This window comes from Brachionichthys hirsutus, chromosome 15, assembly GCF_040956055.1.
Source record: "Brachionichthys hirsutus isolate HB-005 chromosome 15, CSIRO-AGI_Bhir_v1, whole genome shotgun sequence".
Lineage (NCBI taxonomy): Eukaryota > Metazoa > Chordata > Actinopteri > Lophiiformes > Brachionichthyidae > Brachionichthys > Brachionichthys hirsutus.
Window position 1 is genome coordinate 6,905,238 of NC_090911.1, and position 23,958 is coordinate 6,929,195.

General features: G+C 41.1%; 3 protein-coding genes across 3 annotated transcripts; 2 read left to right on the top strand and 1 right to left on the bottom strand.

Annotated features, from left to right (window-relative positions):
* The first annotated feature begins 2,399 nt into the window (after positions 1-2,399).
* Positions 2,400-4,415, top strand: LOC137905022 (aquaporin FA-CHIP-like). The gene is made up of 4 exons (XM_068749245.1): positions 2,400-2,762; positions 3,378-3,539; positions 3,653-3,733; positions 4,038-4,415. The coding sequence occupies exons 1-4, from the start codon at positions 2,400-2,402 to the stop codon at positions 4,215-4,217; spliced, it is 786 nt and encodes a 261-aa protein (XP_068605346.1). The 3' UTR covers positions 4,218-4,415.
* Positions 4,416-12,185: 7,770 nt separating this feature from the next.
* thoc1 (THO complex 1) lies at positions 12,186-18,228 on the top strand. The gene is made up of 21 exons (XM_068748943.1): positions 12,186-12,233; positions 12,438-12,511; positions 12,627-12,687; positions 12,778-12,847; positions 13,492-13,610; positions 13,681-13,729; positions 13,817-13,912; positions 14,211-14,293; positions 14,377-14,450; positions 14,569-14,677; positions 14,767-14,901; positions 15,149-15,249; positions 15,346-15,412; positions 15,549-15,599; positions 15,708-15,778; positions 15,875-15,970; positions 16,062-16,127; positions 17,231-17,314; positions 17,427-17,574; positions 17,684-17,768; positions 17,871-18,228. The coding sequence occupies exons 1-21, from the start codon at positions 12,186-12,188 to the stop codon at positions 18,146-18,148; spliced, it is 1,965 nt and encodes a 654-aa protein (XP_068605044.1). The 3' UTR covers positions 18,149-18,228.
* Positions 18,229-18,280: 52 nt separating this feature from the next.
* On the bottom strand, positions 18,281-23,504 carry usp14 (ubiquitin specific peptidase 14 (tRNA-guanine transglycosylase)). Its single transcript, XM_068748663.1, has 16 exons — positions 23,388-23,504; positions 22,494-22,639; positions 22,317-22,349; positions 22,117-22,221; positions 21,512-21,615; positions 21,353-21,411; positions 21,139-21,269; positions 20,895-20,975; positions 20,720-20,802; positions 20,423-20,537; positions 20,148-20,213; positions 19,974-20,066; positions 19,771-19,899; positions 19,574-19,634; positions 19,226-19,333; positions 18,281-19,126 (listed from the first exon to the last, which is right to left on the bottom strand). Exons 1-16 carry the CDS (start codon positions 23,401-23,403, stop codon positions 18,981-18,983), a joined length of 1,476 nt encoding a protein of 491 aa, XP_068604764.1. The 5' UTR covers positions 23,404-23,504; the 3' UTR covers positions 18,281-18,980.
* Between the last annotated feature and the right edge of the window lie 454 nt (positions 23,505-23,958).

Sequence of the window (23,958 nt, forward strand, 5' to 3'; positions counted from 1 at the left end):
GTTCTTTTCCTAAAATGAAGGTGACTAATGCTTATTTTCTTGCACTGATAAAGCACTTTTTGTTGGCCACCACAACTCCTTCCAACATAACAAACAACAACAGTTTCATGGTAACCACATGTATTGTCTATTCGTATGCCTGTGCTGTCCATTGTTAGCTGCATCTGCTGTTCAACTGGCTCACTTTGTCTTATATAGTTGACTTGCAGAGATGTGAACATATTAGCTAAGCATTAATAACTAGAAAAGCACTCTGAGAGCGCAGACCTCCGCCAAGCAGCTCATTCCCCCCGTCACAAACTGAGTGTACAGCTGTAAAATGTCAGAGGTTTCAGCAGCAAATTAATATTACAAAAATGTATGTTTACATTTTTTTACTGCACTTATTTTACTCGCAGGGGAGTTTTCTTACAGTAATGAATCTGAATTTTCTTCTACCATCATCTTAAAGTAAACTTTAACTTTAATATATGCGCCTTTCATGAAACCTGCTGTAGTGATATATCTGCCGGACTGACAAGGCCATGACTTCATTTCTAACTGACAAATCTCAATCCTGTTCCCGGTTGGCATAGTACAACACAGGAATAACAGGAATACACAATCACACAATCTGACCTGAAGGTGTGTCCCGGTCAAAAATCTAATGTGAATGCCAAAACAGATATTTCTGCAGACACAAACCCTTTGTTGTTTCTCTCTGAAAGAAAGATATCCTTTTGTACAAACTGCAACAATAGTTGCAGGTGAATGCAACTGTCACCAGTGTTTATAGATAACTAGCTGTGGAAGAAGTACAACAAATAACCATGTATATAAAATTAGAAATACAATGTATATTGTTTTAATTAAAAGTACATTTTAATAGACATATTGACCATCATTTCTGTAATTTCATTTCATAATAATTGCTGAATTATAATTCGGCAACATTTACTGACGATGATGTGTAATTGTCACTTTAATCCTGCAGTTGTTATTAAATGTAAAGATACATTTGAATGTATTTCAAGTATAGTGCTTAATATATTTCTTGATAGCTTGTCAATTTTCCCATAAAAAATAAAATATTAATTTACAGTAAGTAAAGGTACGACATAGCAAGTGAATTACAAAATAAAAAAAATATCTGATTCCGTTTTTAAGACAATCCTGAGAAAAGATGAATCACGGCACTGACTCGTCATATTTCATTCTAACAAGTGACGCCACAGCTCTTAGTCAAGCCGTTTACTTCCCCAAATATTAGTTATTGTGGTTTAAGACAATGTTCCATGGTAATTCAGCAACTCTTTGACGTACGATACGCCAAACATGGAGCCATTTATCTCTGAACAGTACCAGCTGGCACAGTTAATAATTAAAAGGTCATGCCTTTCTTGAAGGACAGAACCCGTCCCCTCATCCACGTCTGATGCCGCTTTAAAACAGTTAATGAATAAATTCTGTATTGCAATGACAGAATCATTTACACCTATAAAATGTGTAAACCCTCCAGGTTGCGCCACCTTTCCTTTTTGAGGATAACACCAGTGATATTTTGTTTTTACTCCAATCAGATTCAGAAACAAAACTAGTGAAATCCAGGAACCTGAATGCGCACAGGAATGTAAGCTCTGACAGTCATTCCGAGTGAATGCAGTGGCATTTTGCAGTGGCCTGGAATCTGTTTGCTGTCACATACCCTTGAATCTGGGGCCAGGTGCAACAGGCAGCACCGTTCTCAAGTTGATGTTTTACTCTGCTTGTTTTTACTCTACAAAACATCTACTAATTGCTTTTCTTTGGAAAATGAGTTACTAGATGCTGTCACTTTTTAATTAGCTTGTTTAGCCCCCCTTTAAAGTCCACTATGGTTGTGTTGAAAGGTAGAAATATCAATTTTTTCCAATTTTGATTTTAGAAAACATACTTGTATAATAACAATGCACGATTGAGCAAAAAAAAAAATTGCTAATGCAATTTAGTTAATATAACAACATTAAAAGAATTTAAATCATTGGGATTTAAAGGAAAAAAATATTTTACTGATAAACAACTCACATCAGGGCGACATGCACCAAAACTGGAAATGCATGTGTGTGTGGAAATGTACCTTTGGATGCAATTATTTCAGAACCCAGTTCTCTCACTCACAAAAGTCCAAAGACCAGAAAATAGTGCAAACTGGGAGAGGGGCCAGAGGACAGGGGAGGGAGGGTGGCAGAGGGAGGGAAGTAACAGACAAGTCTTGTGGATTTCTCATTATTTCAATGTGGCCTTCTCTTTCAGTTGTTTAAAGCCCGCCCACCGACCATTATCAGCCCAGGCCTTATATATGCAGCCTGTCACTGTGGTTGGCGAGTGCACACGCTTTACAGAGCCCAAACCCACAGCCAAGCAGCCACACCACCACCACCATGAGAGAGTTGAAAAGCAAGGACTTCTGGAGGGCCGTTCTGGCCGAACTGGTCGGGATGACCCTTTTCATTTTCCTCAGCATCTCCACAGCCATTGGAAACAAGAACAACAGCAACCCAGACCAGGAGGTGAAAGTTTCGCTGGCTTTCGGACTGGCCATCGCTACCTTGGCCCAGAGTATAGGCCACATCAGTGGAGCTCACCTGAATCCCGCAGTCACCCTTGGGATGCTTGCCAGCTGCCAGATCAGCATCTTCAAGGCGGTCATGTACATTATTGCCCAGATGCTCGGCTCAGCCCTGGCCAGTGGCATTGTGTATGGAGCTCGTCCAAGTGCCACCGATGCGCTGGGGCTCAACGCTGTAAGTGAATTTAATTTTATTATTGCCGATAGCACATGTGATAATATGTGATTGGAAAGTGGAAGTTCAAAAGATTAATCCCATATTAACAAATACGTCCGCCAAAACGGTGACTTTTGTGAGGATGGAGGAATTTCATTTGGCACCATTTGTGTTGTTCTATGAAAATATCTCATTGCTTATTATTGAATAGTGATGACACATCACTAAAGCAGATTACATGGGAACAGCTGAAAGAATCTAGTCATAACAAAATATGTCATGCCAACTTTTTTGTTCAGGTTTAAATTTGGGGTGTCTGGATACTAAAAAAAAAAGTTTTTACATGCAACAATTTTTATTATCTGCAATATGTAACATCAATTATTTCATTAACACAAATTTAGAGCATAAACATATTATCATTGTAGGGACAATGCACTGCCAAATGCATAGTTTACCACTGTTAAAAAATACTTTTCTACAAATGGAAGATAAACATGTAGCGATGAAATGTAGTGTTTTGGAGTCCTGGCTGTTATCACACTTCCTGTGCAATGCCAGCCAGAAACTATCCATCCTAATGGCGCAGACTGAAAACTCCTGTTGTTTTGAAATACTCCCCAACTCTTGCAGCTTAACGGCATCACCCCCAGCCAAGGCGTGGGCATAGAGCTTCTGGCTACCTTCCAGTTGGTGCTGTGTGTCATTGCAGTCACTGATAAAAGACGCCGTGATGTCACCGGCTCAGCACCCTTGGCCATTGGCCTCTCGGTTTGCCTGGGACACTTGGCAGCAGTAAGTTGCACCTTGGATTGCATGCATCTTTTACGCCGTACCCCTGCCGGACCATATATCACCAGAATAGTTAAAGGCATCCTCTCATGCTGTCTCCTTGTTGTGGATTACAGATCAGTTATACAGGCTGTGGAATCAATCCCGCTCGCTCCTTCGGTCCAGCTTTGATCTTGAAAGATTTCACGGACCACTGGGTGAGTCAGAGAAAGAAGCTCTGGTCCTTTACATGAGCGTCACAATTTTTTTTTCTGCACGCATGTTATGTCAACCTTAAATAATTCAATAACGGCATTACAGATGACCTGCAAATCCTTCACAAGTTAATCAGTTATAAGTTTCCTGTTTTTTTTAATTAGCCCTGCTGAGATATTGACAAAAGTAAAACATTTGGACTTGTTATTGTGTTGTTAGTTATGTTAACAAAGGTAACAATGGTTTTCCCATGTCTGGCGTCGGCTAATGCCCAATCCAGAGATTGATCCGAGTTATCCATTGCAGGTGTACTGGGTAGGACCAATGTGCGGTGGCGTAGCAGCAGCTCTCGTCTATGATTTCCTGCTAGCACCCAAATTTGATGACTTCCCTGAACGCATGAAGGTCCTGATCAGCGGACCAGTGGGTGACTATGATGTTAACGGAGGCAATGACGCTACAACTGTGGAGATGACAACAAAATAGTCCCAGCACACAGACACAACCTCATGTTTCCTTATACTCCTGTAAAAAAAAAAAAAAAAGCTCTTGAATTCAATGTAGGATGAGTATTCTTTACGGAGCAGTTTGTTCAAATGTTGTCCAATATCAGTATTCCATGATGAGCCATTTTTGTATACTTTATATGCCTTCATCACTTTTTGCTTCTGATGGGCAATGTATTATGAGTACGTGTTCACTTTTATAAATAAAACACTTGTTCTTGTGAAATATAGTGAATGTTTTGTTATTTCAGGGTATTGATGGCAATTTTCCTTCTGCAGGATTATTCTGATTCAATCAACACTAAAAGAAATTATGCACAAATATCCTAGCATTGAATACATTTTGTTTAATAAAATTGAATTGGAGTTCTAGTATATTGAAATTGTGATATTTTGATTCTACAGAGTGGATTTTCCAAAATAACAGGTAAAGATTAATAGATTCCTCAACCTAAAGTGGGGCCTAAGATAAAGACTTGGTGTTGGGCCTCTTCTGCTGGCCCACCCGCTGTGCATTATATATGCACCATGTCGCCTCACAGCTGCACATGTACCAAACTAATACATGGCTGGGGTTGTTTTTGTACAAATCTCTAGAATGTAAACTAAATAATAAGGGGTTTTAAATGACATTTTAAGATGAAGGCATTATTCAATAAGGGATTTACTAATGTTGCAAAACTTTAATGTGACGCTGTAAATTTCCTGAAAAAAATTGCATGTTGCTAAAATAAAAATGATTAATGTAAAGCTGGGATTCTTTTTTTCCCCTTTCTGAGGTTTTGTTCAGTTAGTCATCCCAGTGTCAGATTTGTCAAATCAAATAACAGTGAGCAGTTGTAATCATCACATTTTTTATGTGGGGGGGGGGGGCTTTGAAAGGTGCATCCAGAACAAATTCATGAATGTCCAAAATGAAAAACCAAACACCTCCAAAGAAAACTAACGGTCAAGTGACCTAAAGATTTATTGGATGTCAAATGCTCATCAAATCAGGAGAAAAGCAATAATTGAGCAGTTTAATCTTTCAGTGGCGTGAGGGGCAAAGATGACGAAAGTTTTACAACCGCTGCAGCAAGGATGTCAAACTTTATCTTTTGGAAGCTCACCAAAGAAGGACTCGTCAGGCACTTGGGCTAAACGGAATTATACTAAATCGTAGATCCTTTGTAGAGTATTGTGTATGAACCATTTATATGTCCTATTCGAGTGCAAACATTTCTTGTCTGGATTCAGCTTTTGAGTACAGCATCAGATCAAAGCGTCCGGGGGCAGTCAACCATTAAACACGTTGCAACACCTCCTGGACAGAACATTAACAGCCGAGGATTATTCCAAAGGGTGAACCAATGGGCTGTCATTTAGGGAGAGACAGGCAGTTTGATTCAGTAGAAGAAGCAGAAGTGCTTGCTCAAAAGCTTTGGATGGCTTTATTGGCTGATGTTTTGTATGAGTTATGCGATACAGAGTGAAGCAAAGGTTTTCTATGAATCTCAAGTTGTCAGCGTTATGGAGTCATTTTTCATCAAAGAAAATGCGTTCAAATGTTCCTAGGAAAAAAGAAAAACCTGGACCAATATGTGATGGACAAATAATACTGAGCTCTAAATCTTTTAGAGCTCAGTAGGAGTATTTTTGTGGATTGAACCGACTCTCGCAAAACTAGGCCAGGTTTAAAAGAAAGCTCTGTGATACAGATATTTAAATCCCTTTTAAGTCATTGAGAAACTGAATGAAATGAAAGGTCACTAGAATGGGATTATTCATTGGATTGCATTTACACTGCCAGTAGCCTTATATCATGTGATGACTTCATTTCACACAACAACAACAAAACAGAAAAAGACCATTAAAGTTATTTTAACCACTAATTGATTATTCAGTATGATCAATCAATTGATTGTTTACACACTGATCATAAGTTAAATAAAACTTCCTTCTGTGGCTGGAGAATATGGTTCTGTGGCCTTTACATTTCCTACATTCTTATATGAGAAGCACCAAAGTAAAATAAATACTAGAAAGAGTTGTTCTCCACTTGACCACATGTGGGTAACCCCCATTCACAGCGAGCTCGACACAACAGGGAGCTTTGTGCGATAATGACAGTACCCCCCCCTCCCGCCCCTTCAACCCCTCACCACCACCAGAGTTATGAACTCTAGATCAGCTGTACAGTTTGACAGCTCCTTTCCACAAGGACAGAAAGCCGAACCATCATGCCTCATTTTACATCCATGATTGTCTCTCCTCTATTATCTCAATTTTCTTTAATACGCTTAATTCCAGTACTCTTCTTCCACCCATTTATAAATCATATTTCCTCCCCTCAACTCTCAGCATAGATATTAGTATTATATATATATATATATATATATATGCCCTGCGATGAACTGGCGGCTTGTCCAGGGTGTACCCCGCCTCTCGCCCATTGACTGCTGAGATAGGCTCCAGCTTGGCCCGTGACCCGATAACGGACAAAGCGGTTAGAAAATGAATGAATGAATGAATGAATATATATATATATTTCATTCAAAAAATGAAATATACATCTAGAGCCAATTTTAAAATGGAAACTCTTTAAGATAATAAATCTCTGACAGAATGGAAACAGCTCCTGGATTTGAGAGCTGACAGAAACGAATCGGATATGGAAAAGAGTGCTTCTTTTTTATTTTAGAATAAATATATATATATATTTATTCTATGGTGGAGAGTTATTGCTCAAGCCAGAGGGAATGCTTTCATTTTCTACACGGACAAAAAGACAAGAAGCAGAGTGACCTTTAACCTGTGCGTCCTTTCACTCAGGAGGCTGTGAAGGACCCTTTTCCTGCACAGCTGCCCATGACTGATGTTAGCGGGCCCTGCATGACACTTTCCTAGAATATAATAAGTAGACAGGGATGCCATTTACAAAGCTTTATAAAAAAATAAATAAAAAGCAGTGCAAATTCCTTACAATACATTCAATATTGTAATGTTTAAAATTCCTTCAGCATTTAAAATTAATAGCATCGATTGCACCCTAGGGTGTGGGTGTGGTGTAAATACAGCTCTCCTATTGGCCCTCATTAGACTGGAATTCCATCTTTATTCATTCATTCTCTGAAGCACTAAACCTGCTTATTGCCCTGTGTGTGGCCCCCACGATGCGCTAGCAACATATTTGGGGCCTCTGGGCTGTCAGCTATGATAGACTCCAGCAATGTGGCTGTAGATGAAACAATTGACGTCATCTTGTCTGCAAGAAAATTCATGTATAATCCTGTTTAGAACTGCAGGGGACTGGAACCTATTCCATGCTGATACTCGGAGAAAGGCAGGGTACACCCTGGACAAGTCACCCACTTCTGGCAATTTAGGGTCACAATTCACACACACATATATATATATATTCATGTTTTTGGACATAGGAGGAAGCTGTAGAGAACCCACACAGAGAGGGGCAGGGCAGGTCCAATGAGTATCAGTGATATGGCCGCTCTTATGTACAGTAATTATAGCACATACAGATGAGACCTTCAGTGAACAAACTGGAGTTCTGCTCTGCTGTGGTTCAAGCACAGGAAAATAAAATTGTTGAGCCCCTTCTGGAGGACATTTAAGAATGATCAAATGAGGCACATTAAGTGGATGTAACCAATCCATGCTGCTTATTTGAATCCAATAAAAAAAATATTTTCTCATCATAAAACATTATCTTCTCTCTAATTCTCCAGCATGAGTCAAACTCTAGTGCGGCGCATCTTTTTCTCTTCCATGGGTAAGCATTGCTCAGGCGCTGAAGATCTTGCTTGCCCACTACCACACTGTCTCAGCGATTAGGACTCATGAGTAGGACACACCTGTTGCAGTCACTTTAGACCCATAGGTCGACTGTCAGATCAGTTTCCTGATGTGCATTGGCATTTTCACTCAAATGCAAATGTAGTGCTGTTGCCATTATTTCTGATGAATCTGTGGTTGCTTTCAACAACCTTTTTTTTAATATAAAACCATGATAGACTAAAATCGTATCAAACTAATTGTATTATTGATCTGGCTACCACTTCAGCTTAGATTAACAAATGAGAATTATGTTTTCTTGTGTTTTGCTGTCACAAATCATCATCCTCTTTTACACCCCCCCCCCCCCCCCCCCCCCACTAAGGAGGTTATGTTTTCAGCCTTCTAGTTGGTTTTTTTGGATTGTTAGTAAGATGACAGAAAAATACTGCAGAAGTATGAACATTTTTCAGGAAATGATGCTTGATGAACAAAATGTTCATGATGAGGAAATCGCTGTGTCATTTTGTTTGGCCAAATTAAATCCACAAGTTTCAATTTAATATTTAGGCATTGATCTCTTCTGAGATCTGTGTGGTAACAAACAGGGGTTGGCAGGAGCCGGGGTAACACCCTGGAAAGCCGCAGGGCTATACATAGAAAAACAAACAATCGCAATCACAGGGTGTGCTGTTGGGCTACAGGACTACCCCTTGCACCACCATGCTACCCTTACAGGGTGAAACTATGAAACTACTGTATATAGAATGCATCTAAATTTGCTAAATTGTGGCTGTTTGGGTGCGTCTGAAGAAAGCTGTTTCTAAACGTATACAGTACTCAAATCCCTTTTTAGAGGGTGACATAGTGGTGCAGTGGGTGGTGGATTCACATATTAAACAGAAAACTTTCCAAAATAAATACATATAATATACAAAACATGTTATTGCAATGCAAGATGACCTTGATATAGCAGCTCATATCTCTGCATGCTTTTCTTCTGTGTCCCTGAGTGTGAACCTGCAGCCAGCACAGGAATGTCCTGCTTAATGAACCAGAAGATGAAAACAACAAATAACTGGAGAAGAAAACAGTATAGCTAAAGGCGAAAGGCAGATAAACAACAATTTAGCAAATCTAGACATAATCTATGAAATATAGTTTCTTAGTTTTTCATAGCTTCTTTTATCATGTTTTTTTTAATCAGTGATATTACATTAAGAGGGTTTTTTCATTTGGTTGGGCTCAATTTTCAGTCAATAGAAAAAAATAATAATTTGTAAAGTTAACCATGTACCTATAGAGCTGCTTGACCTTGATTTATTCCTCATAAATCATCTCATACTCTAAACAGCATTCTGTTCAAAATATCTGGCAACATTCCCAGATCGCTCTGTGTAGTAAAACAACACAAGGATGTGCTTCAGGTAATTGCACATTTATGGAAAAAGCATCAAATTCATAGGTAAAAAGGTTGGATCAGACAAGAAGTGACAATCGTGGAGACTTCTTAAATTAATCCTCCTTCAAGTTTTATGGCTTGTGATCCATGCGCCCTGTGCTAATTTCAGAACAACCATCAAGCCACTTTAAACTCCAAAGCTGAATACTTCTTAATAGAAATTCTGCAGTCTGAGGACATTCCAGCCATTCCAGGTTTTTTAGTTATTTTCAGTTCAAGGACCAATCAGGGGTGGGCAGGACAACTGCCATGATTATATGCAAATCCTTTCAAAGAGATGGCCCATTAACAAAATCTACGTATCTAAAAATAATAATTATGAATTCCTGGAAAGGAGTTGCGTTGTAGAAATTGTTGCATTGTCAAACCCAGCTCTGAAAAATATGAGTGAAATCTATGATGGAAAATCAGATATATAATTCAAAGGCAGAAAATTAACAAGAAAGGGAATAATGGAAATGCAATATTTAATATGCTTTGAGTACCTGTCATTTCATTGTATTTAATTGTACTGGCATTTATGTACTTTCATAACACAATATATATATATATACCGGTATATATTATTCTTTATAACAATCCACCCTTGAAGAAGGAATATTCCCCTGCTCTGCTGAATGTTATCACATCTCTCTCAGTTTGGTTTCTCATACACCTACTGAGTGGGCCCCGTGCTATTGAATCTACATCAATGAAATATGGGTGTGCTGAAGGGTCACTTTCTTTTTGTGGTGGAATTTTAGAGGACAGTCGCGTGATGGTGGCCAGTCTACAATCTGTTTCCTTTGTGTGCTTAACCTCGGCGGTCAAAGCATTGTGTTTAGCCTCTTGCTTTGAAGTTGTCCTCAACAAGACGGACAATGCTCTTTTTGTTACAGTGCAACCATCTTTCTCTGAGGCTGTCTTTCATGAAATTATTTGGCACTCGTTTTAAGCTTGATTACTTGGCATGAGAGACTGTTCAGTGGTCTTCTTGTCATTATCTTTACAGAATAAACATTTGGGAATGAAGTCCATGGAGATTCTCAGTCATCCAGGTCATGATAGATCAAGGCCATATGGGTGATGTTGTGCATTTGGTACAGTATATTATCTTCATCCCAAATGGATCTCTGTATTGAATAAACTCAACTGGATTCCAGTTGAATAAATTGAATTCCAATGGATTAAAGTTGAGGTGACTTTATTCAACACAGATATACAATTAAACTCTTGTGGCAAAATAAGTCCAGCTTGAGGACTGTTTGCCTTTCACCGTAACCCCTCCTCTCAACCCTCTTCACCCGATCAACACATTCTGACTGATGCTATTCCCTTATCTGCAATCCAGTCACTTGCAATGCTCACTCCCTTTCTGTTTATCATCAGCTCTTGGCAACAGTTCAATAAACGCTATGTCAAAAGGTGGGCGGGGGCACGACTATCTATCTGGTGAAGTGTGTTTGTGCAACTCTTACATATTGAAGAACCAACCAAAACTGCAGTGCATTACAGTTCTCGTTTCCTCTTTTTATGACCTTTATAACAATAAAAAAATGCCATGAAAATTAAACCTCCACTATTTGATACAGGTCTATATTTTCACAGCGTTAGTCTTTTTCTTCAAAACATCATCCCTGTACCGCCAGGCTCGGTTAACTGCCCTTGTAACTGCAGAGATATAAACACTTGTCAGATGGAGAAGAAGGTGAATGGTCCTACCACTACGAGCGACTTTAGAATTCCTGACCTGTTAATCTGCTTGTTAAACACAGACAAAAAGGGGCCACTGTATCCATTCCATCTGTCTTAAAGAAAGATAATATAATTATATGTAAATCAAATGCTCATCCTTCCACCACAAAGCACAGAGTGAGACTATGACTAAATCTAGGTAATTTTTCTTTGGTGTTGTCAAATCCATGCTAATTTGGGACCCCTGTCCCTGGTTAGGCTTTTCTATTTATACTTTAATCAGTGATGCCAGAGTGTAATGCACCACTGGTTACAATGTCTTGTGTGACCTTGACTAAGAATGCAATCCTATTAGAAATCCTACTGCTTAGTAATCTAAAACGTAGACCCATGACTCACCAATGAGTATACACAAGCGACACAAAAGCAAAAATTCACATATGACTGCTGAGACATCTGTGAAAAGTGTTCAGTACTTTCGAGTCAGCAGGTTGCAGGTTTATAAAAAAAAAAGTTATTGGTCTCTGTGTGTGACTGTGTTCACAGTGTTCCATACTGATGTTTATGTACTGACATGGCAACAGTACACCCCCTCCACACATACACACCACCTATACTTTGTTATGTGTACCACCAGAGAAGTGCATCAAGTAAATAAATGATAATGGGCAGAAAAGCGTGCAGCAATGTCAATCTACCATGCTGAAATTCACACGAAGGGCTCACTGCAGTTGCATAGAAACACACACCCACACTCACAGACTCACTCTCATTAAATATTTTCATGTTAATAGTTCAACTAATAGTGCCCCAAATCATCAAAAAATAATAATATTTGGTGGCACTAATATTTTTATATGAAAATACATCTGTAGTTTTTATTGATACAGTGGAAAGAATGATTATTTTCTTTTCTTTTCTTTATTTTATTTTATTAACGATGGTAGCAGTGAAGGGCTTATTTTCAGAGCAGCCCCTGAATGCATCGCTCTGCTGACCACCCGGAAGAGCCCTTACGTCAGTTCCGGTTGTAAAGACGCAAAGATGGCGACGTCCTTATTCAATTTTGTCGACGCTAAAGACAAATTTGTGGTGAGATAAAGTATATTTGCTCAAACTCTTTGAGTCCACTTGAATTATAATCTGTAATTTAAGTCATACCTAGATGTTGAATTATTACTGCAAGCTACTGTACTGGTCCCGTTAGTGTTTTCATAACACAGATAGTTAGCGAATGCTATCTAAGCTAACAATAACGAAATCCTATTGAATGTTTTCTACTTTACGCACATACAGACTTCAGCTAAACATGCCCTGACCGTTAAAACCGGCAAGCATTTGGTAAATGCTTTCAACCTGATCCACGGGAAGTGAGTAACTTTGATTTAGCCTCCGTATAATTTCTGAATACAGATAACGTTGTTTAAACCGACAGCTTCGCTTGTTGTGACTGTAGTTTTTTTGTTGTTGTCATGTATGTTACAGTGAGGCAGAAAAGAAGACTACTCTTGACCAGGCTCTGAGGGGTGTTCTCGGTGATCAGATTGTAAGTGAACTTGTGGCCAGCGACTCTAAATGACCTCATTGTATTTTTTAATGTTTATGTAAGCCTAACATTGTTGGGTTTGGTCTGCAGGTTGAGCAGAAGGCGAGCTGTGATGACTGCTTGTCTCTCATCGACCTTAGTATTGATGCCGTAACAGAAGGTAGGCTGTACCAATAGATTGACAGTAAAGGCAGTGATTGTGCAATGAATACGCCTCCCATTATATTACGTGATAGTGGCAGTATGTTATTGCCCTAATTATAAATTCAAGGAATATATATTGTATATAAAAATGCCCATTGTGCAAAAGTTCTGTGTGAAAGTAACAACATTTAATTTCCTGTTGTTGTTGATCTAAAAGTTATGCTCACAAACATAAAGATACCCACAAGCATGACCAAACCGTGAGGATAATTATCACAGAACCTGCTCTGGTTGTAAATACAACCATTTTACAAAGGAGAAGCGTTTTTCTTAAAGCTGGCCTGCAAAATGAGCGCTCCATTGTAAAATGTCCAATGCATTCAATTTCAAACAGTTAATCTTGTTGTAAAGAAAAACGCCAAATGCTATGCATCTTCTGGAATGATGGAACACAAAGTAAAAAAAAAAAAGTCTTTACACATTTAAAACTACGGACCTACAAACTTGTACCACCTAATACCATGAACTACGATACAGTTTTACACTGTGACATAAATTTGTTCAGACTTCTTATACTGTGGTGATCAATCAAACACTATTTGATTGAAGGTAAAACATTGTCACATTCAAACTTCTCCTTGTCGATTCCTCTCCGTGTAGGTATCTGTTCTGCTACAACTCCCTTTGTCCTACTGGGAGACATTCTTGACTGTCTCCCCCTTGACCAATGTGACAAAATATTCTCTTTTGTCGAGGAGAATGTTTCCACCTGGAAATCTGTAAGTAATCCGCAGCTAAAATAGTTCTTCCGCATATTATACAACGTTTCACTGTTGTCCTCTTTTCTAGAGCTCTTTCTATACTGCTGGGAAGAACTACTTGTTGAGGATGTGCAATGGTAAATATGTAGTATTTCTATTTTCAGTGATGAACAACAACACTTGTAGGGGTCGTAACTGATTCAAATGCTTGTAAATCTGCACAGATCTTTTAAGGAGGCTGTCCAAGTCTCAGAATACTGTATTCTGTGGGCGCATTCAGCTTTTCCTTGCACGCCTCTTCCCCCTGTCCGAAAAATCAGGTAAGAACAGTATTTGTGTATTTTTACCACTTTAAAATACTGTCAGTTTCTAAATACAGACTACAAGGCAATCTTAATATTTCTAATCACTGTATACAAAAAAGAATTAAAACAGATTTGGATTACCGGTACTCTGAATTTTACAATTGGGAAAAAGAATACGACAAATAAAAATCACAAACTCCTTCAATTCAAAGGAATTGCACTTTTCATATCCATCATTTTACACTAGTAACATGAGATGAGTCTCATTTTGCCTGATTGCGCACATTTCTGTTCCACCATGTGTTTTATCCAGGTCTCAATCTGCAGAGCCAGTTCAACCTGGACAATGTAACGGTGTTCAATAAAAACGAGCAAGAAAGCACTCTGGGCCAGAAGGTGAAGCGCTGACTCCCGATTCTTGCTGTGAATTTAAAATGTGGTAACAGTTTTAATCATATTTTCCGATTCCATTTTTGTAGCACACGGAGGACAAGCCGGATGGAATGGAGGTGGAGGAAGGAGAAATGGAAGAGGAGGATGCTCCGGCACCATGGTATGTTGAGGTCATGTTCCCAACGACGAAATAAAGACTGTTATTGTTTTTTTGAGTTAAAGAGTCAAATACATGTTACTGTTAACATGATAAGAACCGCATCTAACCGTAATTTCAGCTCCATCCCGATCGACTACAACCTGTACAGGAAGTTCTGGACGCTGCAGGACTACTTCAGAAACCCTGCGCAGTGTTACGACAAGTTTTCTTGGATGACTTTCCTGAAGGTAACTGCAAAGAAATTGAGTTTTTTTTTTTTTTTTAAACCATTTCCAATGATTTGCTGCTGAATTAACGATCTCTTTGACGTGCACAGTACTCTGATGAGACCTTGGCCGTATTCAAGAGCTACAAGTTGGACGACATGCAGGCCTCAAAGAGAAAGCTGGACGACCTCAGAGCGTCTGGAGGAGAGCATGTTTACTTTGCCAAGTTTTTAACAAGCGAGAAGGTGCGAAAACATTTTTACCCCAGGAATGATGATCAGAGGTTTTCAGTTCTCGGGTTTGAGTCTATTGAATGTGGTGAGATACTTTTGCCAAACAAGTGTCCTCTCTAAAAATACGCTGTGGGTTTATACCGTGTACAATCTCAGTACTTTACTCTTAACCTTTATACATGTCACTGCTCTTTGCCCTTAGGTAAGTTATCTGATGGTGAGTTGTAAATGACTCCTTTTCTTTCCTCTTCATCTCCAGCTCATGGACCTGCAGCTCAGTGACAGTAACTTCAGGCGGCACATCCTGCTGCAGTACCTCATCCTTTTCCAGTACCTTAAGGGTCAGGTGAAGTTTAAAAGGTGAGGCATGTCTGCTCTCATATGTAGCACCAAAAAAAAAATGTCCTCATCGCCGGTTGGGCGTGGCTCATGTTCTTGCGTTTATTTGTTGTACAGCTCCAGCTGTGTTCTCAATGATGATCAGACTACGTGGATTGAAGAGACGACTCGGCTGGTTTATCAGGTCGGTTCTAAGTGACACTGATTGAGTTCATATGCTGGTTGCTGTATCCATAAGTCATCAATATATTGTTTACTCAGTGTGTTGAGTAAAGGTGTAGATAACATTTGTATTTTTACTTTGGACCCGTCTGTGACAGCTCCTGAGAGAGATCCCTCCTGATGGAGATAAGTTTGCCACCATGCTGGAGGTAAATCTTCCTCTTGGATACAATACATGAATTGATGCTTGCATGTACACTCCTGCACAGATAAGTGTGTTGTAGGAGTTCCCCCTCACGATTCTCATCTTTTGACAGCATATCCTCAACACAGAGGAGAACTGGAATGGCTGGAAAAATGAGGGATGCCCAAGCTTTGTGAAAGAAAGGTACTGTGGTTTATTCTTACGATCCAGGAATGTGGTGCGAGAGCTTGGGCTAATGGGACAAATGACATTTTTGCCCACTTGTTTACGCTTTAACAGGATAATAGACGACAAACCCAAAAGGCCCACCAGGAAAAGACAAGCGCCAGAGGACTTCCTTGGAAAAGGGCCAGACCGCAAGATTTTTATGGGAAAGTATGTGAAGTAATAAAAGGTGTGAGTGAGCAGAGGAGGAAGTTCCTCGTTCATCCTGCTGAAAGCAATATTTCTTGGTGCGTTTTGTTAGTGATGAGCTGACCCGGCTGTGGAACCTGAACCACAACAATATGGATGCCTGTCAGTCAGAGATCCGGTAAGGGGGACACAATTCTTCCTTCCATGATCATTTTTTTTTCATTTTCTTCAAAACTCACCAGGCAGACCCCGGCCTGGTTATTGCTACCTATTCAATCAAGATATCACTTCATAAATGGAGCCTATTTGACCAAGTTTTGGCCTAAAAAAACAACACAGATAAACATGCTGGTGGGAGTGGGGCAGTCCGGGGGCTGCTTTGCTGCTGCGGGTCTTAGACGACATCGTAATTAACCAGAGAATCCTGAGGGAGAATATCTGACTATCAGTTTGTGACTTCACGCTCAAGAGCACCCGGGTCACGCAGCAGGACCAGGATCCGAAACACGCCAGCAAGCCACGAAGAAAAAACAAAGAAGAGGCTTCTTCAGAACGAGTCTACCTCCGAATGGGTCAAAACAAAATCCAAGTTTTGGAGTGGCCGAGATTTAATTCAGATTAAGACGCTGTGCCGTGACGTTAAACATTTTCCAGATGGCTGATATAGGTTTTGAATAACTTCTTACCTTCCTTGAGTGGAATAATAATTTAAAAGCTGTATTTTGTGCTCACTCACAATGTCTTTTTTTGCTCTCCTAAATTGAAGTTATTTTAATGACATGAAACGTTTTAAAGTAAATCAGAATAGATTTTATTGCCATTCTCAGCTTGAGCTGCTTCCATCAGGTCCCACCTCAGTATCTCCATGAGGTCAGGTGCAGATTTTGATGAGCCAATCAGAGGTGGACATACTTTCTTGTGCTTGAGATCATTGTTTTGTTGCATGACCCCGGTGTATTTGAGCAACTCGCAGACTGATGACCTGATGACATTCTGCTTCAGAATGTTCGGTCGAGCAGAATTCATGTTCAAGTGGCTATTGTTCCGTGTGTTTTCCATTTGCAGATAATGTGGAGCTTTGTAAGCTTCTGAATTTTTAGACGTTTTTGTCAGATTGACTAACTGGTGAGACCGAAGCCAGACACTGTTATGAAAATGTTCTCGTTACGCGATGATCTACGTAATTAAATTTTTGTTCGGGGTACCATTTATTTTGGTTTTTGAGACACAAATATTGAGAAATACTGTTAATGTTTGTAACATTTTATGTCTTCCATTCAGAGAGTTCATGCCGTCACTGGACGAATTCTTTGCAGAGGCCATTGAACAAGCTGACCCTTCAAACATGGTGGAAGATGAGTACAAGTAAGTTTACACTTTTGAAGGTTGGTTTGCAAGTCCAACCAAAGTAAAAAAAAAAAAAAATCCAGAAGAGCAGTGTCTTGTTTCATTCTGGGCTTCCTCTCCGTTAATGCAGGGTTGTGCGGAACCCAAATTATGGCTGGCGTGCCCTGAGGCTGCTGTCCAGGAGGAGCCCACACTTCTTTCAACCAACAAACCAGAAGTTCAAGAGCCTGGCAGACTACTTGGACAGTATGGTTAGCAAACTGGCCAAAGAACTGCCGGTGAGGATCTGGTTCCCCCCCCCCCCCCCCCCATTTATAATATAAAACGTTACTGCTTAACGGCATAAAACTGAATACCTGCTGATCCTCTCTCCTTCCATACCTGTAGAAGGATATCCCCTCTGAAGAGATAAAGACGGGAGAGGATGACGACGACGAGAACGGAGACAATCTCCTCAAAGACAGCAATGACAGTAAGTACTTTGTCTTTGCCGTGTCCACATTTGCTACGTCCCAGCCAGATTTAACTTTGTCCCGGCGGCTTCAACGTGTTCAATTATTAACTCATCCTCCAGGTCCGAGCATGCAAAGCAAGATGGTGACAAACCAGCAGATGGATGACATAGCTGCCCAACTGGGCGCTCGGTGGAAGGCGCTGGCTACTCATTTAGAGATGAAGGCTGCTGAGCTGCGAGAGATCGAAACGGACAGCGAAGACGTCGACATCCAGGCCAAACTGCTGCTCATCGCCTGGCAGGACCGAGAGGGAACACAAGCTACTGCGGATAGCCTGGTCATAGCGCTGAATGCCGCCGGGTTCTCCCAGATCGCAGACGGCCTCGCCGAGGCTTAAGGAGGATCGGTCGTTACCAAAAACAGCTGGAGACGCAGTTTTTGTATGTCGTACGTCGAAAGTTTTTTCACTATAGGAAATCCAATAAATGTTTTGTAAAAAAAAAAAAAGTCACGGAACTGGTCAATAATCCAATGCTCACATTCTCTTATAACATTTTATTTTCACCACCTATGAAAGCAATCAATAATTTATTACTGAGGTGATGGTTACGTCTCCCACCTGTGGTGGGGGTAATCAGGAAGGACAGCGGCATCAGAAATCAGTGTGTCGTTTAACCATCAGTGGGATCTCAGGTCTTAAACTGCACACAGTTCACCAAAAGGGCAGCCTGTTCTAAACCTGCTCCACACGCTTCCTTCAAAAATAAGCAATTAGTGAGATTTGGCAGAGAACCCATCAATGCATCTGAACAATTCCAGGAGATGATACGAGCCAAGCGCTTCGGACCCGAGATTGAACCCGAATTCCCCAGAGGGCAACGGGGGAGCAGGGTCAAGTCCGAAATGTCGTGTAAATCTCAGAAGATATCGACAACAGCTTAGCGAGAGAACTTTTGCGATAAGCACATTAGGCATAAAAATATACAATGTATACAAAACGTTTAATGACACCGCAGAGCTAAATTTCCAAACATCGTTCAAGCGGTCCAGAGATTCCCTCCCGCCTGTGATGGTTGACTACCTGACAGAATTTGTTTTACAAGCATCGGGTTCCAAAAAGAAATAATTAAGGTCATCAAATCCAAACGGCAATTTTACTGCAGAGTGCTTGGAAATGGCAATTTGTGTATGTCGGGTGTTGTTTTTGTCTCCTAGGAAATGTTCCACAGCTACTGCTCCTCTTCAAGTATTTCCAGCCGCCGGGGGCCGTACAGTAGAACGTACGCTATATGCCAGTCTCCGCCTCCAGACAGTCGTAAGATATCCTCTGGAGACACCACACTGACTTTATCGTCATCGAACTTGAACCACTCATCTATCAGAGGCAGAGATCACAGGATGAAGACCAAACATAGGATTGCATTCTTCTACATCAGGACCCGTGGATAAAGCCCCCCCCCCCCCCCATGGTTACCTTCTTTCCTCTTGACCCATCCCACATAGTGACCCGATGAGCTGGAGCGACCTTGATGCGTCAGGACGGCCTGCAGGTCGTAGTAGCCGCTGTTATTGGAGCCGATGTCTGCAGGAGAGAAACGCCGCTTCAACTTTCTATTATAATAAACCAAGATGGTAAAACGTGAACGGCTGGATATGTCAGGACGGTTTTTAAGATTATGGGAAAACTACATTTTGTTACGTTGCAGGGATTTGAATGTCGTGTCTGTCAAGGGCCCAACTGTGGCAGCGCACATGACTGTCAAAAAATAATCCCAGTGGGAGTGGATTCCCTCATTATGAAATGTAAAGTGTCCTCACATACCATCAGGGAATGAGAAAGGCTCATGCTTCACCTCTTTGGAAGCGCCGGGCTTCTTCACCAACTAATGGAAAACAGAAAGCGATGCAGAGATGCTGAACAGAACAGACAATTAACAATTCGCCGTAAAGCCCAAGTGGGCAACGCACCACTATCAAGTAGCTCAGCAGGATAGAAAGTGGCATGGCATTGTTACTTACTTGTTGCTGCTGTTTCTCCAGCTTATCGTCCTCGATCTCCTTAAACTTGGATCTGAGCGGAAGCATTTTCTCCTGAAGTTCCGGAGTACACAGCTCGTAGACGTCCAGCATCAGGGGGAACTTGACATCCTTAATAAATAAATAAACTCCTTGATTTTAAACCTCATACCAAACGATCCGGTTTTGCCTGACTGAACACAAACCTTTAGAACTTTGGCGTTGACAGACTCCTTCTCTTTGTAGAAAAATCGCACCATTTGTACCGTCAGGTAGGCAGGGATCCGGCTGAGTTTTGACTAGATGTTTAAAATTAACATTTCAGATACAGTAGCAGGCATTGCTAATTTGTTCACTTAACAGGGAAAGGATGAACTTACAGATTTTGTATACAGGGCATTTCTTTCCAAGGATGTAGACATTTTTGTGATATCTTCCTGCAGTCTCTGGAAAGAAAATGGGGGGGGGGGGGGGGGGGCGCATGACTTGATTCTTGTTACCTTGGAGACAAACTAACCAAGTGCAAATTTTATGTATACAAGGGTGTACTAGTACTCAAAATTAAATTAGAAACTCCGACAGAAAAAGATGGACTTCATTTCAGGAGATCAAAGAGAAAGAATCCCGTTTTCTCATTTCAGATGCCGACACATACCAGCCTTAATCCTGTCGCAAGGTATTTCACTTCTTGGTTGATGAAGCAGCTGAGCTGAAGCTGGTTCTCTTTGCCTTTGATTGGTTCCTCTTCCTCAGACTCTGTACATTTCATGCTGAAGAGCGGGGTTAAGAAAAAGCCAAGCGGAGAAATGTCACAAAGCCGGGAGGACCTTTACCGGGTTCTCACTTCAACACACGCTCCTCATGACCCAGACATTTGCAGCGAAACCCCACTGAACCAGCACGGGCTAAAATACTAAATATAACATTTGCAAAAGTCACAAGGCAAGGATACGTAGTTTCAAATTCTACGCCGAAATACTGGTCAATGAAGTTCTTCTTCGCTGTAGCGGAAGCAGCGGCGCTCTCAGAGCCCGTCTATAGATCGAAAGCAAAACACAAGAATTTAAGGCATTACTCATTCCTCCTTAATTACCAACGCCACATCCCTTCTAATGAAACGTCCTTACATCCATGGGCGTCTCCAGCTCTTGTGGTTCCAACTTTTGTTGAAGAACTCTCATCATCTGCAGCCAGCACTCATTCGCATCCTGAAGAAGAAAAACACAACAAAGAAAATGCACACAAGTGGCACCGTGCGCCCCTCTGCATGTTCAAACGGCTATTATACTTCCCTCTGTGTTAAGAGTGTGGTTCCGAGCTACGAGGCTCAGCCGTAGCAGTTAGTAATAGAACCGTGGAGGAGTTCCTCACCTGCTGAAGGTACTGACCCTGGTCTCCCTTCTCAGCAAATTGTGGAAAGGCCATGTGAAGGAATTGCAGCAAAATAATGGGTGGGAGGCTTGATGAAGTCTTGTCCATGGTCTCATACAAGTCACGAAGGGCTGATGGCAGAAAAACGTCTTCATTTTCTGCCATTCGTTTGTTTGTTTGAGACTTCCTTACATATACAATCTAAGCCTCGTACCAGCTGTGATGTACTGTGATGGTGCATTCGCTCCTGAAGCCCTCAGAGCACCTGCATACCTGGAGGGAGACGGATGATTTCAGCAAGAGCAGAGCCACAAGATGAAAATAACAGCAAGTTGACACGAAGGATTCCCGTGCAGGATGACAGGAAACCCACCTTCTGAGTGCAGATTTGAGCTCTGGCACGGAGCGCAGACATTGCACCGTCGCGTTCATGTAACAGGTGTTACCCAAGTTCGTCAGGCCGCATGGCAGCTCCATCTGAGCATGAAAAGAACAGGATACAGATTCGTCCGTTGGGATGATGCCTAACCCTAACCAAACCGGTTAGATCCGTATGCACAGACAGACATTGCGATGAGGATGTAAAAAGGATCTATTTATTCCACCCACTCTTGATAAAATGGACGTCAGGCCTTAAACCCAAGTGAAGAAACGGCTTACGAAGTAAAACCAGTATGCAAGTATGACGTTATACTCCCAAGTTCAGTTTGATTTTTCATTTCAGGCTTAGTTACTTCAATTGCACCCGTCCTGCATGACAGATTTATGCGTGTGCCAACATGATAAACAGTTGAAGCAGGACTCAATGCCGTGAGATTCTTATTTATAGAAAGTGACATACACGATATGCCTATTAAGTTCTCTGCTCGCCAAACATCACATTAAATGGGGAAAAAAAATATTGACCACAACAGTGCAGAGAATGTGAATGGGCAATATTTTGTTGTAGCCATACTGGTAATTTTCCAGCTGACTCACTGCTGAGGCGAGCTGCTCCTCAGTCATGTCCTCGACAAACATGGGCCTGGCAACAGGCTCCTCTGGAAGGGCGTCTGCTGAGCCCATCATGAGCAGAGTCATCCCCTACAAACACAACGCAGAAATGTGGTGCAGAATGACTTTGTGGGTCAGATGTACAGTATTGTGGAATGCATTCCAACAAAGCCTTAAATACGCACGTTTTTCAGTTTGATGTTTCCCCACTCATCATCCTGAAATAAAAACATTATGATGGGCTGAGCAAAGATCTATACGTTATGGCTGGATCCATCCAATAGTCTTTTAATGAGATTCGTCGTCATTAAATAAAAAGCACTTTCCACCTCCAGCTCAGAACTGGATGGCTGCTTCCATACCTTCAGAGTGCCTCCTTTCACCATCACCTTCTGTCTATCTGGCTGAACTCCTGTCAGCGCAAAGAGTTGAGCTTTGAAGACCATCGGTGGTTCCTCGGTGTTCAGTTCTACTGCATCAAACTTCTCTTTGCCCCATTTCACATTTACTGGGGGGGGAGAAAATACAGTAAAGATGAAGGCTCGGTGACAGAGCACCAAGAAAGAAACGCTCCAGCCTGCCCGGCTGCAGAGCTAAAGCCGAAGTGAAAGCGAATGTGCAGCCGCTTCACTGTCGTGGGTCAGAAACCGGTGACTGGACATTTTTAAATGTTAAAATGCTCCATATAGAATATTATTGGTCACCTACAAACGAAAAAGCTAAACCAGTGTGCGCTCATGATTTGGCTAACCTGGCTAACAAGGCTACCTGCGCGATAAGAGCTGCTTGTTTTCTGCTAATAGCAAATTAAATATGCAGAAAAATTAAAATAGCTAACATAAACCTAACGGGGCCCGACTGTGCGAAGACAAAGGTTTCTAAATAACCGATCAAAACACGTCCGAAACCTTGGTCATTTAGCTAGCCTAGCTGTTCCCTGGTTTGTCATGTTAGCGTAGTAAGCTTCGCCAGTTTGTAAACTATATTCTTTTTAAAAACAGCAACGTGGCGAGAGTAAAGTAGCTCTCTTATGTCCACTAATGTCTAAAACGTATTTGTGGAAAAAATCTACCAGTGAAGTAACGAAGCGACGAGACCGACAAACACCGTTAGCATAGTAAATGCAAATCATGCTAGAGCTAGCTAAGCTAACTGGCTAAATGTTTTACGTTGCAGCTCATAAACACGTGTAAGAGTTCGTTACTTATCTCCATTCAGAATCGCACTACCTGTATTGCATTTACGTTAATTCCTACCTGTAAACACCGGCATGTTTGGCAATCTTTATATTTCCTTAACGCCTTCTTTTTTTCCTGTTTCTATGCACCGAGGCGCGAATGAAGAGTTGGGCTAGTTCCGAGGCTGAACTTCATTCAAACAGAATGACGCTGCAACAACACGCTGGGAACTTATCGATGCGTTCCGGCATCTGCTTGCCATCCTGCCGCATGCTACAGGATGCACACACACACACCCGAGCTCTAGCCTAGCGGGTCTGACTGCATAGACCACCGGCCCACCTTCTTTACAGCGTTGGAGTATTACTGTTTATTTCGTTTATTACATATTAGCAAATGTTACTTTACCATATTATGAGACTAATCTAAGCCTGCCTCTGTTGCGATCTAAGACACGGAGGGATAAACCAATAGCAATGCAGAGGTTACTGCCACACACACACACGCACACATCTTATTCATATCTTCCTTTTTTTTTCAAGCCAGTCTACTTGGAAACATGTTAACCCTCGTTAATCTGTAACATGTAAACACAAAACTAATGATGGAAGGTCCCAAAACTAGATTTTGACACATGGGGCCCCTCCGA

Bases quoted from the DNA above. Each gene is read 5' to 3' on its own strand.
- LOC137905022 (XM_068749245.1), top strand. From the start codon at position 2,400: ATGAGAGAGTTGAAAAGCAAGGACTTCTGGAGGGCCGTTCTGGCCGAA. The intron at 3,540-3,652 runs GTAAGTTGCACC...TGTGGATTACAG, and splicing joins GCCTGGGACACTTGGCAGCA to ATCAGTTATACAGGCTGTGG. The intron at 3,734-4,037 runs GTGAGTCAGAGA...TATCCATTGCAG, and splicing joins AAGATTTCACGGACCACTGG to GTGTACTGGGTAGGACCAAT.
- thoc1 (XM_068748943.1), top strand. From the start codon at position 12,186: ATGGCGACGTCCTTATTCAATTTTGTCGACGCTAAAGACAAATTTGTG. The intron at 14,678-14,766 runs GTAACTGCAAAG...TGACGTGCACAG, and splicing joins CTTGGATGACTTTCCTGAAG to TACTCTGATGAGACCTTGGC. The intron at 17,769-17,870 runs GTAAGTACTTTG...CTCATCCTCCAG, and splicing joins CCTCAAAGACAGCAATGACA to GTCCGAGCATGCAAAGCAAG.
- usp14 (XM_068748663.1), bottom strand. The intron at 20,803-20,894 runs GTAAGGACGTTT...TTCGATCTATAG, and splicing joins AGCTGGAGACGCCCATGGAT to ACGGGCTCTGAGAGCGCCGC. The intron at 20,538-20,719 runs GTATCCTTGCCT...CCCGCTCTTCAG, and splicing joins GGCGTAGAATTTGAAACTAC to CATGAAATGTACAGAGTCTG.